A 19040-nucleotide genomic window follows, 5' to 3' on the forward strand; every position below is an offset into this window, starting at 1 on the left:
CAAAAAAAAAAAAAAAAAAAAAGGACAAGAGCCAAGAAGTGGCTCAGGCTTCAGTAAAGTCCCTGGGGGCCCCTGAAAATAGGAAATCTAAATATCTTTTCGAAATGGAACCAGTGTTTGGAGAGCTGTGAGCCCTTAGCTGAAGGGAGTAGAGAGGAGAAAGGAAAGAGTCATTACCTGCTGTTGTTACTGTCTTGTGACCTACAAGGGCAAATCAAGGTTGTCCTACAAGCTCCACGCTTTGGGGGGCCCTAACTGAAGAGACTGCCAGGTGACCAGAGCTTCACCCTGATTCAAGGAAGCAACTTTTTTTGGGGGAAGGCGTTAGTTTTGACTAGCAGCCCTGACCAGACCTGCATTGCTGCCACCAGAACAAACAGCGGTGGGCTGGGGCTGGTTGCCTGGCAATGACCACTCCCTTTCTGCCTTTCACACTCCTCTCAGCTGCATCCTGCCTTTTGTGATGTCACTGTTGGGGTACTGTGGGCACCTGTTCAGAAGTGCTCCCAGAGAGCAGTCAGACTTGGAGTGGGGTGGGGGAGGAGACTGAACCCGGGGCCTGTACCCCAGGCCACCCACCCATCTTACCTGTATAGAGCAGGGTCTTGGCTTGGTTTAGATGACCTGTCCACAGAGAGAACCTGCCCAGAGCTGGGAGCCCTGGGGCTGGGACTGCCACCCAGGCCTTATTTCCAGGAATGTGGTGAATGATTAACTGCAGCTTCTGAAGGGAATCTGGGGCGGGGAGCACTGTGGAGGCCTCACTTCTTGATGGTGCCTGTTGCCTCTCAGGCCAGGCCTTGGCTGCTGAGTGGCTGGTTGCTACCCATTGGTGTGATTGGGAAGCTAGGAAAAGGGAACAAAGCCCAAAACCTCATGGCCACCCTTAACTGCTTTAAAAGCTAGGATGGGGGCTGGGGATGTGGCTCAAGCAGTAGCGCGCTCGCCTGGCATGCGTGCGGCCCGGGTTTGATCCTCAGCACCACATACAAGCAAAGATGTTGTGTCTGCCGAAAACTAAAAAATAAATATTAAAAAATTCTCTCTCTCTCTTAAAAAAAAAAAAATGGATACCCTTAGAAAGTCCTGATCAGAGCCACTTCCTCTTTAAAATAAATAAATAAATAAAAGCTAGGATGGGTGGGCCTATTGTGACCAGGAACTGTGCCAGCCACTGAAACAAGAAGAGTGGGGCTGGCCCTTTGAGAGCTTATCTTCCAGCCCATAGGTCCTCAACCCTGCTTGTGACAGTCACTAGAATCTCTAGAAACGCCCAGGCCCCGCACATCAGTCTTTGGGATGCCAGGGTGCTGTGTTGTTTTAAACCTTCCTAGGGGACTCTCCCAGGTGTAGCCAGGTGGCTGACAGATGAGCAAGTGCAACAAGGCCTTCTTAACTGGAGAGCTGCGTGGACCTGGCCTGCCTGAGCTTTCCACTTCCTTGTGGAGAACTTGCTGACTCATGTCCCTGGCATGTGGAGCACGCTGGTCTCTGGCACACCCTGGTACTTCAGCTCCACCAGTCAAGCCAGGGTCTTATCAAGAGTCAGTTGTTTGTCCCCAGACTGGTTTGTGGCAGTTGAACTTGTTGTTATAGTTACATAATCGAATGTAACATAAGCAAATGAAGCAACAATGATAACTAATATACCAATTTTTAAAAATTTTATTCATTATTGTGGGGGGGGTACTGGGGATTGAACTCAGGGGCATTTTACCTTTGAGCTTCCCCAGCCCGTTTATATTTTTATTTTGAGACAGGGTCTTGCTAAGTTGCCCAGGATGGCATCAAACTTGCCATTCTCCTGCCTCAACCTCCTTAATAACTGGGATTTCACACCCGCCTAAAAGTCCAGTTTTGTAGACAGGACACAGGCACAGAGAAGTTCAGTAACTTACTCAAGGTCATACAGCTAGTAAGTATGGTTTAGATGACCTGTCCACAGAGAGAACCTGCCCAGAGCTGGGAGCCCTGGGGCTGGGACTGCCAGCTAGTTATAGTTGAGAACTAGCTGTACAGAATCTGAGCTCTGAGATACTACATTGTGCCTCAGAGTAAGTAGAGAAAGAAGTTGTTTCTACAGGTGCCTGCGTGACCCCTTGGAATCACTGGGATTATATTCCTGTCAAAAAAGATGCAGACATGATAACTAAATAGGAACATTATAAAAATTCAGTGGACTTTCACACTCAGATTCCTTTGCAAAGCCTAAGTTCTTGTTCTACTCCAAACTGTGTGTGTGTGTGTGTTTGTGTGTGTGTGTGTGGGGGGGGTGTTGCTAGGGCTGGAACCCAGGGCCTTGTGCATACTGAGCAAGTGCTTTACCACTGAGTTGCATCCCCAGCCCATCTTGGCCTGCTGTAATTAAATCAAAACTACAAAATAGATACCACAAGGACTCTAGTCAGCCAGCCTACATTTAGAGAAAAGACCCTCGCCCTACCCCAGAAGGATTAGCCAGGAAATGTGTGGGCTTTCTCAATTTAAAATGAGATGTGTAGGTGCTGGGGCTGTGGCTCAGTGGTAAGGCACTTGCCTGGCATGTGTGAGAAACTGGGTTCGATTCTCAGCACCACATATAAATAAAACAAAGGTCTATCAACAACTAAAAAATAAAACCAAAAGATGTTTAAAAGATGAGACGTGTAGACAATGTGTCATACACATGAAAGGTGCGTGGACTGACTGTTTCAGCTAACTGCTGTCCACACGGGCATAATTCTGCTGGCATGTTGGTGTGAAGAGCATGAGCTGACGGGGAGGAGAGAGGGTACTGAAGCTCAGTTGCTCGGCCTGCTGTCCTGTGAGGAAGCAGTGCATAAATTAAGACACAAAGACTGGAGACAGAGCTAGGGTCAGTGTTGTGTGGCATGGAGCAGGCACAAGGAGATCAAGGGAACTTTTTAAGGATGAAATTCATTTGTCCTCAGTTGTGCTCTGAAATTTGTATTACAGTTTGTGTTCCTCATTTGTGCCATAACAAAGATTTTTATTGTAGATTGCTTTAAAGTGTTAATAATTGAGCAGATAATAATTTTTGTGCTCTGCCAAATTTTGCTAACCAGAGTCTTGCCCAATAGGTTTTGTAGTTGTAATGAGGTATAATACTCCCACAGCACAGTGCACAGATCTTTGGTGTGGAGCGCAGCCCTTCTGAGGAACCGAGAGCAGACGCTGGTGGAGCAGAGGCCACAGTGGGGTGGCATGAGGAGGCTGGTGAGATCACTGTGGAAACTGCCCAGGCCTCTGTGCAGTGGCCCTGGCAAGCACTGCTGGTGGCTTGGTCCAGTGTGGCATGGAACAGTGACAGGTGGTGACCAGAGTCAGTCAGATGTTCTCTAGGCCTGAGGCAACCTGATGGCCGTCCCTTATATGTAGCCATCTTCAGGCAGCCCGCGTCTGAAGCGTCTTTGTGTTTATTTTTCCCACAGTGGGGGTGTAGCTGCCTCCTCTCCAAGCCCCCTTCTCCAGGAATGCCCTGTGCTAGGAGCTGTGCGTCCCGGGGTTGGGCTGGAGCAGCTTTGTTTACCTGAGTGGGCTGGGAGCCTGCGTGGCACTTGGCCCAGCAGAGCTTGGGGGGCTCAGTGTTCACCAGGGAGCAGGAGGAGCACGTCTTCCGCGGGCAGGGACAGCCTCATATTTGGACCCAGCAGTTTTGTACTGCCTGCCATGGGACAGGAGGGTACACATAGACTAGCCAGACACCTGTGTGTGCCCTGATTGTTCACGGTGCCTGACTCCCAGCAACTGGGCTGGGAACTGGAGGCTTTCCTAGCAGAGTCTCAGCCTCAGCCACTCTTTAGGAGGGCCATTCTTGATGCCAATGAAACCTTGCTTTCTGGAGGAATCGGGCAAGCACTGGTCTGCTTCCCAACCAAGTGTTCCCAGGACCCTCCAACCAGCAGTGCTAGGAGTGAAAAATGCAGGGTTCTCCCTCCCTCCCACCATCCCGAGGTTGTTCTTCTGACACCTGGTTGAGCTCCACCCCAGCTCTTCCCTGTTGGGTACCTCCAACTCATGTGAAGGTCATTTTGACACAGAGTTTGGGTGTGGGTGTTTGGGCAGTAGGGTTCTTATTATCCTCACTGGAGGATAATAAGAATCTTATCTGTCCTACATCCGGGAGGCCTCAGAACCCTGGGTGTGGTGAGCAGGAGCTCTGGAGCCAGACAGACTGGACCCAGAGGCTGGCTCAGCCACTTTCCAGCTGGTTGAGCTTGGACACCTAGTGTCACTGAGGCTCAACCTCCTCACCTCTAAATGGGGATAATAATGGTATCTAAGGCATTAAAGTATTGTGATGATTAAATGAATTGATCTGCATTGAAATGCTTAGACAGCTCTTGGGCGTGGACTAGCCCTCAGTGGATTCCAGCTCTTCATTGTCACTGACCTCAGTGTTGCCGTTGTTCTTTAGAATCCCTTACTTTGGACACTACTAGGGACAGGTGGATTCTTGGGTTTCTTTTCTTTTGGATGGAAACCCTTCCTCCCCAGGCCTTTGACTCAAACCTGCCAGGTGAGTCCTGGAGACCAGGAAGTAGAGCCAGCTAGTGAGAGCTGCTTCTGCTCTGCCTGCCCCCGCCTGTGTGGCTTAGATTGCCAGCTAGAGATGACAGGGCTGACATCCCCTCTCCATGACAGGGCTCTGCTCTCAGGCACCTGGGGAGTGTTCTGCACAGACCAGATGATGGAAGGGTCCAGGAAATTGCAGACCCCTTTATGGCTCCACAGGGCTGGTGGGGAGGTGCTGTCAGATGCTCTGGTCCAGCCCCGTTGGCATGTGGGGAGACACATCCATGTGCCTTCTCTCCCCCATTTCTGGGTTTGTAGCTCTACCTCTCAAAGAGAAAGTTAACTGGAGGGAGGCAGGAAGGGGCATTGCCTTTTAGCAGATCCATTCTTTAAAATGGGTCCATGTTGCTGTGGGTTGGTCCCTTGTCTAGAGGGGAGAATAAGTCAGTTCATAATTATGGAGCTCTTAGAACTATGCTCAGCTGTGCTAAGTGCTAGATGGAGGTCATCTTTGTTTATTCTCATGGTGCACTACAGGAAGCAGGTGCCAGGATGAGCCCATTTCACCAGGGAGGAGACAGGCTCAGAGGTTGAATCACATAGCCAGTGAGTGGCAGGAGAGGTGTGAGCCCACAAACGGGGAAGTAGTTGTAGAGAAAACTAGGGACCTGACCTCTTTTCTTGGAGCTCAGAAGTTTAGGGATCCAGGGGTTTAAGCCTGCTAGTGTGGTGTGTCCAGGCAGAAGTTATAGACAGTGGAAAATGTTAAGTGGCCTTCCTGGGCCTAGCACAGTGTGGGTATCCAGCAGCCACTGCTTGTTAACTGTTGGGTGACAGGAATGTTGCTGTGTCCCTCCACTGGTTTCTTGGCTGTGGAGGGGGACTCCTCCCTGTGTGATTTTCCAGTTTTCATGGGCTTAGGGAGAGCAGTGGCCTGGAAAGAATAGTCGCTGGTCACACCCCTGGAATTCCAGCTCCGCCCTCCTGATGCACAGAGTGCAGCCAACCTCAGAAATATATAACCAAAAAGCTTTTACTTGGAAATAAACAGGCAAATACCAGGCTAGAATACTGACATGTTCCCCTTGGTTGGGATCCAGTAGCTATTGCACAAAGTCCCTCTGATTGGCTTGTTCCTCTTTGGCATGGATCAGTAGAGCCCCAAGGGCCAGCTCCCCACAAATGTGGGCTGGTCCCCATCAAAGTATGGGAACTCCTGTGTCCTTGTTAAAAAGTGAAGGTCAGCAGAAGACCCAGGTGGTGTCCTCAGTCTTTGAGCAGTGGACTCCTCCCCAACACCCAGTGTCCACTAGCAGGTGGAGTTCTGTGCGTGTCCCAGCCCTTGTTTCCTTGGTGAGGCTCCAGGTGTCAGCATCCTGGTATCGGGACAGGGCCAGAACTGGGGCTGGGGGGGTCCTTGTCTGGAGGCGCGAGGGCCACAGGGCCAGGCTGACAGCCTCTCCAGCTTCTCCTTCCATGTCTTGCTGCCCCTCAGTGGGGGGTCATGGGCCGCACCTGGACCTTCCTGCCTCTGTGCTCAGGGCAGCAGCAGTGAGTGCAGCAGCAGCTGCAGGCTATCAGCAGCAGCAGCAGAACAGTGGCTGCAGGATGGGAGAGTGGGCCTGAGAAGGTGGGGAAGGCAAGGGTGCCCACCCTCTTTCCAGAGGAGCCCTTGGACCCATGCTAGGGCTCCCCCAGGTCTGGTTTAGTAGTCTGAAAGACCTGAGGGTCTGACGGGGGATGTTGACTGTCCCCTTGCTGGCCCCGAGCCTTGACCTCCTTCCCGGTGTCTCTTCCACCACCCAAGCTTGGCTCCCTTCATCTCTGGGTTGAAACCTGACAGTGCCCCTGGGCCCCGTTCCCAGTACTACCCAGCATTGCCCATCACTTGGGCAATGTCAGAGGATATGGGGAAATCCCTTGGTTTCCCACAAGGGGCAACTGCTTTTCCTCCTTATCTGGGGACAGTCTCCACCCCCACCAGCTCTCTAGCTAGCACCATGCTCTGGTCTCTCCCAGATGCCAGGAGGAGCCATGGGGTGCTAAGGAGACTATGAGTGCCCACACTTGCCTGTAAAGAGGACGAGGATGGAGAAGGCCACAAGCTCCACGGGCTCGGCCTGGGGCAGCCCTCGCAGCTTCTTCAACAGTCTCTCACCCACAGAGTGCATCTCCTGCACAAAGCCAGGGGCTGCCATGCTGCACCAGCTCCTGCTGGGGTTCTTGCGGGCTGCGCTGAGGCAGAAAGAGTGTGCCTGGAGTCTCCGCGGGGCTGGCCGCACACTGAGGCAGCACCAGCAAACCACCCTCTCTCCTGCTGCAGCCCGCAGAACAAGTTTGTCAGGTCTTACCCCTGTGCCCCTGGTGGCTTCTGAGGGAAGCCGGGAGTTAGTGGGGCCCACTCAGTGGCCACCCTCAGCCCCCAACCTGGCTGGCCCAGCTCTGGATCAGGGACACTGGGGATGAGTGACATAAAGAGCCTGCTTTTGGGGGCTGCCAGCCAAGGCCTGAGTTGGTGAAGGTTTCTGTCCGCAAGGTGGAACAACTTTGCTGTACATTCCTTTGCCTTGAGACACTACAACTAGGCTTGGCCAGGATACTTTGGCTGGCACAGTTCCCCTATCAGCCCCTGGGTCTTTGGGACTTGGGTACCTTCTCCAATGCCCTTGGCTGGGGAGATGGACCTCGGGAGCCCAGCCTATGTTTGCCTTTCATCACATGCCCGGCAGGAGGACGTGTTCATGGGGGTTCTGGCTGGGATCAGTGGTAGTGAACACTGCGGAGAGGAGGTTTGGGGGATATAAAACTTGAGTCCCCTGGGACCCCCCACTCCCAGCAGCCAGAGTTTTTTGCTGGTACATTGTTCTAATGTGAGGGGAAGAGATCGCACTGTCTGCTCCCGTTTTTGCCAGGGGAAGGGTCCTCTCTGAATGGGATCAGGACTTCCCTCCCCTGTTGGTTTGGATCTGTTCTGGCCTGACCAGAGAGGCCTGTCCATCACCCCCACCCCAGAGAGCTTCTTCCTGTCCAGGGTGCCCAAGAGGCCCAAAGGAGTCTCCAGGTTCAATCTGTTAGTTGAGGCCTGTTGTGCATCAGGGATTCTTTCCCCTTCTACCTCTCCTGTGGGCACAAGGGAGCCAGAGCCCTTTTAGAGAAGGACCAGGGACAACCTTTGCCAGCCAGCCTGAACCGGTTCACCAAGTCAGCTGCTTTAATCCTGGGCCTGATGTGGTAGATCAGGTGGCCAGGGGATTGTGATGTACTGATTGGCTCTACTGATTGCCTCCTTGCTCCTGGTCTCAACCCAACAGGCAGCACCTGTGCTGTGTTTCTCCCAGCTACAGGGCTGCTCACTCCCAGCACTGCTGCCTGGAGGCAGGGTTAGAACTGTGGGCCATCTGACCTGGTGCTCCACCTGCATTTGGCCTGCTGCCCTCCTGTTGAGCACCTGATGGCAAGGACTCTCCTGCTGGAGCAGCCCACCTGCTCACAGAAGGTCAGACCCCTGCCTTCCTCCAGGGAGTCTCTCTTCCCCTGCACAATCCATCAGGAACTTGATGGCAGCTGGTGTGAATTTCCCTTCCTCACAGTAACTGTTCTAGTTTTTCCAGCTGACCCTCTTAGAACAGTGTTTCAATCATCCCACCTCCCCTCTTCCTCTGTGTCGTGGGTAGGTCACTTCATCTCTGCATTGACACAGAGATAAGATGCCCACCTTTCCAGCTACTTGGGCCCTGGCCATCCAGCCATACATGGTGGATATGAACACCCTCTGGGTGGGGCCTGGCCATTGCCAGGGGAGTTGAGGCAGCTGCAGGTCTCCTGGCTTAGGAGCTGTCCCCCCATGCACTGTCGACTAGCCCTCCCCAGAAATGCCTTTCAGGACTGTCTGTCCTTTACTCTGGTTTGTTTCTGTTGTGTCTGGAAGCTGGACAGGGGGACTTGTTGTTTAGTGACATTGGGGGTAGCAGGCATATGATGGCTCCCTGGAAAAGTGACTTCCTGTCAGAAGTGTGAGGTTCTCTGGCTTACATCCCCTGACTTCTCTCACGCCTTACCTCAGGGCTAGCACATTTCTGCAAAGGAGATCAGACCCCAGTTTGCACAGTAAGAAGCCGCACAGAATCCTGGGATACTGCTACTCACCCACTCCCACCTCTTTGCTTTTATATATGGGTAACCTGAGAGCTATGTGACTTCTCTGCGGTCACTACTGGACAGGCTCCTCCTGCCCTGTGCCCTGTCAGTGAGGGCCCATCTCAGGCTTTGAGCAGAAAGCTAGGCTAGTGTAGCAGCCGTCCACTGAGGACACTGCCCATGACTGGCAGCCCCTGGGCTCTGCACGGTCAGCCCTGCTCTTGTGGGCCTGAAGCTCTAACTTCACCACCATGTCACCTTCAGACTGAGGCATACCAGGCTTCTTGAGAGCACACATACTACTTGTCTCCAAAAGGACAGATCTTAAGTGCCCTGCTGACTTGAGCATAGTACCATTCCCTCTGGTCAGACCAAATGAGGCCCTTCTCTGACCAAGTGGGACAGGCTTGCACAGGATGGTGGTCCCCTCTGTTCTGGGACCTTCGTGCCATTACCACTCCTCAGGTTTCCAGGCATCTCATCCTTAAAGGAATAATTTGCTCATGGCTCAGAAGTGGTCCTGCTTCCCTCCCCTCCGGCTTCATTTGTACTTGGTCTGGCTTTTCAACCTGACTGGCACTTTGCCCACATGGACTAATGTAGCCCAGTGGAGCCACTCCTTAAAAGAGGAAGTGGGCAGGAGGTGGGTGGGTAGGGAGAGCTTTCTCTCTTCTATGCCACACCCAAAGACCCAGGGAGAGGTTGTGGGGGAGGGGAGAGATGGCTGTTAGTGAGAAGTGGTGTGGGGACTCCGGGTCCATCTGAGAGTCAGAACCCAGGGCAGGGAAGGGACACTGAGGCCGAAGCTTCCCTGCAGGGAAGACAGGGTTTGTTGATCAGACCTTGGGCTACAAGGTGGTGTCCTCCAGGGCTTGTGAAGTTGGAAAGCTGCAGACTCATGCCTAGAGGGCCTGGTCTCCACTCTGGAAGAGGTCGGTCCACACCAGCGGTGGGCCATGCATGTGGATGGCTCCAAGGCTTCTCTAGACTGCCAACTGGGAGCTGAATTTAGCCAGCTGGACTTGGCCATCCTCACTCAGCAAACTGACCCAGGGTTGCCCATGGGATTCCATCTGCACTGTGCACAGAAGTGGGGCTGTTGGGCATGGTTGTTCTCCCCTAAGAACCTGGGGTCCTCTTTGCGTGGCTGTTGGTATTTGTCCATTCAAGCTTAGCCCTATGACTGAGCAGAACAGGCCCACCAGGAAAGAGGCAGGAGAGTGGGGGGCAAGCTGAAGGGTCTTGTTCTTAAAAAAGGAAAGAGGCACATTCCAGCAGGTCCCCGGCGTCTTCCCAGCGGGCTATTTAAAGCAAGACTAACAGAGTGCCTGAAGCCTGGTACCCAATATAACCAGCAGCCGTCAGGTGACCCTGTGGCATGTGTCCCAGCCATTATCTTGGAGGGAGCTGCATGTGTTCCCAGCTGTGGCCAGAGGAATGTGGGAGCCCTGGGACTAGCCCCTATTGCCGCTTTACCCTCCCAGGTTTGGGGGAAGAAGGCAGGGAGGCCAAGTGGAGTTGAGAATTATGTATTTTCTTAGTCTTTCTCAGACTCACCAAACTTTTTTAACTGTACTTCCTGCCTGAGAACCAGAGGAACTAGAGCCTCTCCCACCCCCAAGCTTGTTAGTGCCTCAGTCCTGACAGCCCGCAGGACAGAGAGGGAGGCTGGCAGTGCTGGAGGGACTTGGCAACAGCCTTTGTGTGGCATCTCCTGGCAGAGAGAGCCTTGCCATGGAGCAGACTGGCATCCTGCAGGCCAGACAGCTGCCACTTGGTACCAGGGCTTGTCTGTTTCCTCCTCAGAAAACTGATAGTCCAACTCCAGGCTGCCCCGTGGAGGACAGGCAGTGTGTGCATGCCTGATAAGCACAGTGTGCTCAGGGCCCCGAGGACCTTCTTGCTCAGTCCCCGTTGTTTTGTCATGGTGGGCTTCAGCCACCCTTGCCCTGTGGGGCATTATCTTGTTTGAGAAATGGTTCCAGTGAGAAATAACCAACAGTCGTGGGAGATTTGTAGGGTCCAGAGGCCAGCAGAGTAGAAACACTTGGTGTGCACCGTGCTGGACATTCAGCCCTGGTTCTGATTTGAAATAGAACATAGGCACTAGAACCTTTGGCAGTTTCATTGCCCCAACCCCAGAGCTTCCCAGGACAGGAGGCGGACTTCCTGCCATCCACTTTCTGTCCCTGCTTGGACTGCTAGAAGGACCTCATCCACCTGTGTCCAGTGGATGTAGGGCACCTGCCTGTTGGGGTATCTTAGAGATAAGACACACCTCACCATTGTGCCCTTCCCTTCCCTGACCTGATGCCTCAGGTACACCCTGGCCTCCATTCAGTCCCCTCCCTTTGCCACATGCTTCCAGTCCCCAAGCTAGGCAAAGCCCATGGCCTCTTCCTAAGCCCAGGACACTTGGCCTGATCTTTGCTTTCCACTTTTCCCTGGATTGTTTTTCTTTCTTGCTAGATGCCAACTTGTTTGCTTTGGGAAGAACTGTCTAGGGGTGTCGGGGACTTTAACTCTGATGTAAGGACAGGGAGGCAGAAGGGGTAAGTAGCCTCTACTTGTGGAGCCCTTCCCAGGAGGGAAGTGCTCAGTGCTGCCTGAAGAACCAGATATCTGTCTCAAGGTCACAGCATCTCTGTGGTGCCACAGGGATCTGAATACCTGTGGTCCCTCCCCAGCCTCACACCTTTCATAACCATCTCCCAGCCCAATCCTGAGTTTAGAATCGGGTGTACATGGCCGTGGTTCAGTGTTCAGAACTCATTGCCAGAGGGAGATCTGGGGGCTCCTGGGGATCTAAGTGGGCCCAGGGACACCTTCTTGGGCCAAGCCCTAGGTGGGAACATCTGTTATTGAGTGGGCCAAACCTCCAAAAGAGATGGCAGCTGTTGTTCTTGTCCAGGACACAGGTGGGCAGAGCTGCTTGAGGTCCTGCTGCCTCCCCGGGGGGCTGTGAATGGGCTGGACATACCCTGCCCTGTGCCTCCTCCACTAGGGGAACCCAGGAGGGGAGGACTCGGGCCTAATCCTGGGGAAAATGGGGGCTCAGCGGGCATGCGTGGCGGGGCAGCCAAATCCCTCTCCAAAGCCCACTGAATAGAAAAAGCTTAAACTGACTTGCAGAGTCAGCAGCCTGGGCCCTCTGCTGCACAGCAGGCGGCAGGGCAGCACTTGGGGCAGAGGCCCCCACCCTACCCTCACAAAGGTCCCAGGGGAAGGGAGAGCCCAGGTGCACAGGAGACGTCGGATTTCCCTGTGAGGAGGTGACTAGACGCGTTCCAAGACTTTCCTCTCCCTGTTTGTGGTAGATGTGGCCCCCCACCCCAGTGCAGGAGACCCTGGCTGTTCCCTTGTCTTCCTTTCCCCCCTTCTCTGTGGCCAGCACCACTTACCTGGAACGTAGCTGTTGGGGAGGCAAGAAAGGAAGCCCGGATCAGGGTGTCTGCGTGCCTCCCCTCGGGCCCCTGGCCACCACCTCGTATCTCTTTCGTGCACACCGTTTCCCTGGCCCTCCGCAGCTCCCCTGGGCACTTCTCAGCACAAGCTCCTGGAGCCTGGAGCTCCTCCTTGAGGCTGACAGCCAGCTGCTGTCCGACAGCCTCGGCTTTTTTGTTGTTGGTTGTCGTGGAGATGTAAGTCTCAAATTACCGTCGAGAGGGGGAGCCAGAGGGAACCCTCTCTGGAGCTTGTCCTGCAACTTCTACCCAGTGGCTTTCCTTGCTGGGGAAGTGGGCTTTGGGATCCTCCTCCTCCTCCTCCTCTTCCTCTCCCCTCCCTCTAGCCAGTGGGCTGGGCCTGGTTGGCTGATGACAGGTGCTGGGCTCTGGTTCTGAGTAGATGACCCAGGGGCTCATCCTCTGCCCTCAGGGAAAGAGAGTGGAGCAGTTTTCCCTGCCCTTGGGCTCCCCACTGCCGCCCTCAGGAGTGTTATTCAGTCCTGTGTCCCCAGCTCCCACGATTTGTACCTTGAGCCACTGTTCCTCCCTTTGGCCTCTCTGAGGAAAGAAAGTAAATAGTGAGGGACTGCTGGGCTACCCCAGCAAACAGGCAGGCGTTGCCAGCAGGCCACCCAACACCCAGAGGTGTCTTGGGAAGTCTTTGGGAATCCTGGTGTCCTGGGAGTGGTCTGCTTGCCCTGTGAGGGACATCGAACTCTTCTTAAGAGGAAGGACACTGCTGATTTCTTTCTGCTTAGCTTTCCCCCACGGACTCCTGGCCCAGCTGTCAGGGATTGGCCCCAGAGCCCAGTGGCTGGGGCCCTCTGACATTTGGCTGGTCGTGCCACCCAGCAGACCAGTCTCCTGGGAGAGAAACTGACCCTAGCCCCGCAGTCAATGGAGCTCTTTGAATCTGAACACAAAACCCCAGTGAGTCAGGGCTTGGGGGGTAGGGAGGAGGCAAACCGCTGTGGCCACACCACTTGAATGCCTGAGCCTCCCAGAGACAGACAGGCAGTCACTGTATAGACAAGGGGACTCAAGTGGAGGTAATATGTGTCATATTCATCCAGGGCTGGCAGGAGTGGGCATGAGAGCACCCTCTGGTGGCTACCTCTGCTGTCTGGCTGCTCCTATCTACCTTCAGAGCTGTGTCCTCTTGGCTAGAGGGTGACCTGACCCTACTGCTTTGGGGGCTGGTCACATTCAGCTTTTGTTCCTTGAGACTGCCGTTTGAGAAGACTTCTGGTTAGAGCATCTGGCACCAGCTATTCTTATCCCTGCGATTGGTGCCCCAGACAGCCCTGCCTCTGCTCCAGCCTCCCCTTTTGGGCTCTTCTACCCTGTGCTACCTTCTCAGTGGCAGGAATGGCTATTGTAACTACCCTGATAAAGCTATGGTTCCTTCCAGGGCCTCTGTACCTGCCTGAGGGTTGGTGGGGCCTCAGTCTGGGGATTGGAGCAGAAATAGACCCTGCTGGGCCAGATGGAAGCTGCTGTCTGTTCCTAGCTTGGGCAGTTACCCCAAGAGGGCCAAGACAGGGTCAAGGCAGTGGGGGTGAGGAGGGGACTCCAGTGAAGCCACGTCTCCTTAGCTGAATGCTCACCAGTGAGTCGGTACGGTGCCGGCCCTCAGAACCACCTGCTTGCCAGCTCTCTCGATAGTTACGCCTTGTGCAGCTCCCAGTCTCGGCCTGGATACAGTAGGCTGGGACACAGGCTTATCAGGGTCCACAAGGAATAAGTCATCAAGAGACAAGCAGAGCAGAGTGTTGAGGCTGGAGTGGGGCCCTCTCCTACTATTCCCTCCCCTTCTGACCCAGAGAAGGGTGGGAAGTAATATTGTATCCTAATGCCCTTCGGAGCATCCCTTCTCAGTCCTCACACAGCTTGAGGCCAGCGTCCTGCTGCACCATTTTATTGAGAACCTGTAGGTTTTAAAGGTGAGATGATTACCCAGGGACACAGCCTTGATGGCAGAGCCAGCATCTGTATCAGAGCCTGAACTCTTCCAAGGGCACCTACTGCCGGAGGATAGGGTCCCAGGGGCCAGAGGAGTAATAGACAGAATAGGGCTTATATCCTTGCTCTTGGGGTACATATATAGATATGACCTTGGAAAAGCTTCTTCCCTCACTGTCCCCAATTATACAATGGGCAAAATCAAATATGTCTTGTGAGGCCCCCATGAGGTGGCATGTGTGAGATGCCAAGTGTGGTGCTGGACAGTGACACTCAGCCAGTTTTTGGAGCTGGGGTGAGCAAATGCTAGCTTGCCTGGGTCCTCATCTCTTATCCCTCATCTCTTCTGTATTGCCTGCTCCAGGTGCCGCCATGCTGCCATTGCCAAGTACTTTGGGGATGCTCCGCCTGCCTGCACCAAAGGTTGCGACTACTGTCAAAACCCTGCTGCTGTGCGGAAACAGCTGGACGCCTTGGAGCACAGCAGCAGCTGGAGCAAGACCTGCATCAGGCCCTCCCAGGGGAATGGCTTTGACCCTGAGCTGTATGAAGGAGGTCGCAGGGGCTACGGGGGCTTTAGCAGGTCAGGAGCCATGAAGCCAGAGGCCCCCCAACCCATTGGAAATAGTCTGTCATTCTCCTGGTGCTAAGGCCAGACATGGTAGTGCTGTGGTTTACCCTCCTGCCCTATGGACTAGGTTGGGGCCTGGATCTCAGTGTTGCCCCAAGCTTCCAGGGCATGAAGGACATCGTTGTTCCACCAGCAGCCTGAGTGGTCAGGACAGAACCTCAGTCCTGAGTTGCTCACAACCAGCCTTTTTCCTAGGTATGATGAAGGTTCGGGAGGCAGTGGTGATGAGGGCAGAGATGAGGCCCACAAGCGGGAATGGAGTCTCTTCTATCAGAAGCAGATGAGCCTGCGCAAGGTGAAGGAGGTGGGGACTCAGCAGGGAGTCAGTGACCCATGCAGCATCCCAGGTGGTCCTGTCTTCACCCTCTAACACCCTTCCCTGGTCCTGGGTGGGAACTGTCCTACAACAGAGCAGGATGCCTCATAGGCCCTTTATGCCGTCTTCCAGGGCAAAGACCCCAAGATAGAAGAATTCATACCCCCAGGTTGGTACAGAAATGTTTCCAGGGGCTTATGGGCTGTGCCCTGGGTTTGGATGGTGGTTGCCTTATTGGGGTCTTCAGGGACTCCAGAGAGCAGGAAGTTGAATGGAAGAACCCATCCTTCCTCTCCCCAGATGAAGATTGTCCCCTGAAAGAGGCTTCTAGCAGAAAGATTCCTAGGCTCACTGTGAAGGTAAGAAAGGGGAAAGTCCTCACCTGCCCCCCAGGACTCTCCCCTGAGGCCAGGTGACAACTCCCCTCTCCCTACAGGCCCGTGAGCACTGCCTGGGTCTCCTGGAGGAGGCTCTGAGCAGCAACCGCCAAGCCACAGGTTCCAGCAATGGGTGAGTGTCCTGAGATCTATGGGGCCAGAGCAAGAGCCAGCCTTGGGGACAGAGGAGATCTCTGAGCACTAGTTCCTCAGGAGACTCTGGGCAAACCCCACCCCCAGGCTCATTTGGGCAGCCCCTCGTTACACCTGTCCTACTTCAGAGTCACCCAGTCCCTACAGCCCCCCCCCCAGGGGGCAGGTGTGACCACACTTAGGGGCTGCCAGTGTCTGCTGAAGACCTGTAAGCCATAGGGTACCCAGAAAGTCCTGGTTGGAATCCCTGGGCCTATCCCCACCAGGTCCTGAAGGTACCCTGCAGTCTCTGTGTAGGGTCCAGCAGGAGATCCCAGGGAGAGGTCTTGGGCCCACCAGATGCCTTGTGTTCATTCCTACCCTCAGAACAGAACTCCAGGCCCAGGCCGTGCAGCTAGAATATGAGACATTCCGGAATGCCAAGATGGCCAACCTCTACAAGGCCAGCGTGCTGAGGAAGGTGGGCCCAGGGCAAGGGGCAGGTGGGCAGGGCACATTCACTGGATCAGGGTAGGAAAGGGCAGGCTATCTGCTAGCCCGCTGGCCCCAAGAGCCATTTATAAGAGGAGAGTCTGGCTTTCTGGGCCAGCTGGAGATGTTTTTAGCCAAGTCTGTAAGGACTGCAACTTGTCCAGTGTCCAATTTCTTCTTGTACCTCATGGGAAAGGAAGACCTGGGCTAGGAATATAGAAGGAGCCTGTAGGTACCATGACCTCCCTGTCTGTCCCTGCCCAGGTAGCTGAGATCCACAGAGCCTCCAAGGATGGACAGCTCTATGACGTGGGAGGTGGTGCCAAAAGCTGCAGTGCCCAGGCTGAGCCCCCAGAGCCCAATGAGTATGACATCCCACCAGCCTCCCATGTGTACTCGGTGAGTGACACTCTGGTGTGTGTCCACCCCAAACTTGGGCCCAGGAAAGGCCCCACTTCTTTGCCCTCAGTAGGGCACATCCTCTTGCACTCTCCTGGGATGCAGCCCTGGCCCTGGGTCCCCTGGAACATCTCTGCTATGCTAGCTGTGCTTTTGCCAACTACAGCCTCTTCTCCCATCAGCCTGACTCCCAAATGATGTCCTGTGCAACTCCCAGGGTCTTGAGAGCCCCACCCCAACAGCCATAGCTTGGAGCAATCAACAATACCCTCCAGGGGACCTAGAGGTCTGAGCCTTTCCTCTTGTTCCTTACAGCTCAAAGCCAAGAGGGTGGGAGCTGGCTTCCCTAAAGGCTCCTGCCCATTCCAGACAGCCACTGAGCTGATGGAGAAGTCTCGGACTCAGGAGTCTTCCCAGCCTGTGCGGGGAGATGAGCAAGAACCCCCCAGCCAGCCCTCTGGCATCCAGGATAAGGATGTGAGTGAGGCCCTCCCTGGGCCCAAAGGAGAAGACCCTGGAGGTAGTGCTCACTGTGCAGGGCCCTCTGCTGAGAAGGTGAAAGCCTCTTCCAGGAGAAGTTCAAATACCAAAGCCCGGGCCAGCAAGAAGCAGCAGCTCCCGGCCACAGCAGCCCATAAGGATTCCCAGAATATTGCCCGCTTCTTCTGTCAAAGGGCAGAAAACCCACCTCCACTCACTACAGCCCCAAGGGCAGATGGTGCCAGCCCCTCCTGTGGGAGAAAGCAGGAACCTCTGATGACTTCAGAGAAGTACACAGAGGAAGAAGATGGACTCCGGGGATATTTGATGGACCCTCCTCAGACTGAGGCATGTCCCAGTGAGGGGCCAAGGTAAGGGCACAGGGAGGGGCGGGAGTGAGGGCACAGTAGTCATGGGGTCCTATGGACTTTGCCTGGCAGCATCCCCTCTACTAACTGGGCTTCTGAAGCTCTGATGAATCTGTTGGGCTGAGGAACACCTGGCCCTGGAGCTCTGATGTTGCTCTTCCCTCTGGCCAGCACCTGCCCTCTCAAAGACCAGGGGTTCCCTGAAGCCCAGCTCATCTCCCCAAAGAAGACACAGATGGGCAAGCGGCCCAGATCCCAGCAGGTATCATCAAGGAAGAAGTACAGGGGAATGGAGGAGGCCTGTGGACAAGACCAGGAGTTCTGGTCAGGGGTTCAGGGAAATCATTACTTCTTTCTATACCCCAGGGGCAGATGGGACAGGCTAGAGGGAGCCACCTGGTGCTAAGGCACAGTCTTCCAAAAGGAGGGGTAGGAACCAGTGAAAGGGAACCCAAGAGTGACCTCTCACTGTTGTCCTGTCCAGGAGAACCCAGGGAGTCGGGCTCAAAAGAGACCTCGCCCCCAAGCCAAGCCCTCCATCTTAGCAGAGGTCAGGGGCAGTGCCTTGGGCAGTGAACAGGGTACCTTGAATGCCCTGGCCCAAGACCCCTGCCAGCTGTCAGCTCCTGGAATCTCCTTGAAGGAGGCTGCAGATATTGTGGTCAGATACCTGACCCCCTTCTACAAGGATGGCAAGTTTGCATCCAAGGTAGGGTGAGAAGGGGAGCTTTGCCCTCTCCAGGCTTAGGGTAATGGGTGGTTGGGGTGGGTGCCCCAGAACCAAGTGGGGCAGAGCAGGCTGAGCCTTCAGCCAACACCCAGCATCTGCCCCCCCTGGGCCTGCCTTGGTCATGGGCGTGGGTGGCTCCAGGGCTTGGGGCAGGTTCCTGCACTCTGTTCTGTTGCCCCTCTACCTTCTAGGAGTTGTTTAAAGGCTTCGCCCGCCATCTCTCACACTTGCTGATCCAGAGGACCTTTCCTGGAAGGACTGGTGAGCACCATCATGGCCAGGGTTGGGAGGTGGTGCAGGAGTTCTTTGAGTAGGAGATTGGGCCTTACTTATTACAAACTCCTGCCCCAAATCTGCAGTGAAGGAAGAGGCCCAGAGCCTCATCAAGCAGTTTTTCCATGGACACACCCGGTGCGAGAGTGAAGCTGACTGGCACAGCCTGTGTGGCCCACAGACATGACCCCACCACTGGCTGGACAGGGCCAGCATCCTGCCCGGACTCCATCATGGACCAGCCTGGGCCTCATGCAGAATTGGGCAGCTGTGCCAGCCTGCTGGTGCCTGGGGCACCATCTTTCTCGGGGTCGTTCCCACTTCTAATCACAGCTTGCTTTGGAGATGGCCCCAGACCCTCTCAAATCTAGTCAGAGGCCAGAGGTTTGCCCAGCTTTCTGCCTGCAAAGCTTGTGGCCTTTTTTAGAGCCTCCTTGCCTCTCCTGACCCTCATGGCTGGGTTTTCTGGGCCAGATCCCCAGGTTAGAAGGGGAGGGTGGTGTGACTGCTACAAGGTTAAGAGGAAGAAGAAAGGGTCCTCTATCTTGTACTTAATAGGATGGGTCTCAGCCAGGAGTGAAGCCCTCCTCTCCAAGGTATTGGGCCCTCCCAGGTGCTCCACACCCGCTTCCCTTGAGATTACAGGTACAGCGCTATGGGGAGAGGGCAGCTGCCAGGCCCCCCCCTGCTAAACTCCTAGTCAGGAAGGACAGGCCTAACTGAGATGTTGACAAGAATAAAGTCCTGTTTGTCAGCACATGGCACGTGCACACACACACACA

The 19040-nt window shown here is 54.6% G+C and overlaps 2 protein-coding genes across 4 annotated transcripts in view; one reads left to right on the plus strand and one right to left on the minus strand.

Moving 5' to 3' along the window:
- Positions 1 to 12192, minus strand: part of Smim5 (small integral membrane protein 5) — a 13285-nt gene extending 1093 nt beyond the window's left edge. Inside the window, exons 1-3 of one of the 2 annotated variants that reach the window (XM_015504185.2) lie at positions 12054 to 12192; positions 6587 to 6750; positions 589 to 6116 (exon numbers count right to left, since the gene is read on the minus strand). In XM_015504185.2, coding sequence (XP_015359671.2) covers positions 6007 to 6116; positions 6587 to 6713 — 237 coding nt within the window. In that variant the 5' untranslated portion in view covers positions 6714 to 6750; positions 12054 to 12192 and the 3' untranslated portion in view covers positions 589 to 6006. The remainder of the gene's footprint in view (positions 1 to 588; positions 6117 to 6586; positions 6751 to 12053) is intronic. The other variant, XM_048797863.1, reaches the window with a different exon arrangement.
- Positions 1 to 19040, plus strand: part of Recql5 (RecQ like helicase 5) — a 33664-nt gene extending 14624 nt beyond the window's left edge. The window contains exons 8-19 of one of the 2 annotated variants that reach the window (XM_015504181.2): positions 14425 to 14643; positions 14887 to 14995; positions 15140 to 15176; positions 15308 to 15366; positions 15444 to 15517; positions 15904 to 15997; positions 16273 to 16407; positions 16723 to 17258; positions 17427 to 17517; positions 17740 to 17964; positions 18177 to 18246; positions 18345 to 19040. In XM_015504181.2, coding sequence (XP_015359667.1) covers positions 14425 to 14643; positions 14887 to 14995; positions 15140 to 15176; positions 15308 to 15366; positions 15444 to 15517; positions 15904 to 15997; positions 16273 to 16407; positions 16723 to 17258; positions 17427 to 17517; positions 17740 to 17964; positions 18177 to 18246; positions 18345 to 18445 — 1750 coding nt within the window. In that variant the 3' untranslated portion in view covers positions 18446 to 19040. The remainder of the gene's footprint in view (positions 1 to 14424; positions 14644 to 14886; positions 14996 to 15139; positions 15177 to 15307; positions 15367 to 15443; positions 15518 to 15903; positions 15998 to 16272; positions 16408 to 16722; positions 17259 to 17426; positions 17518 to 17739; positions 17965 to 18176; positions 18247 to 18344) is intronic. The other variant, XM_015504182.2, reaches the window with a different exon arrangement.

Source organism: Marmota marmota, unplaced genomic scaffold, assembly GCF_001458135.2.
Source record: "Marmota marmota marmota unplaced genomic scaffold, marMar, whole genome shotgun sequence".
NCBI classification, from domain to species: domain Eukaryota; kingdom Metazoa; phylum Chordata; class Mammalia; order Rodentia; family Sciuridae; genus Marmota; species Marmota marmota.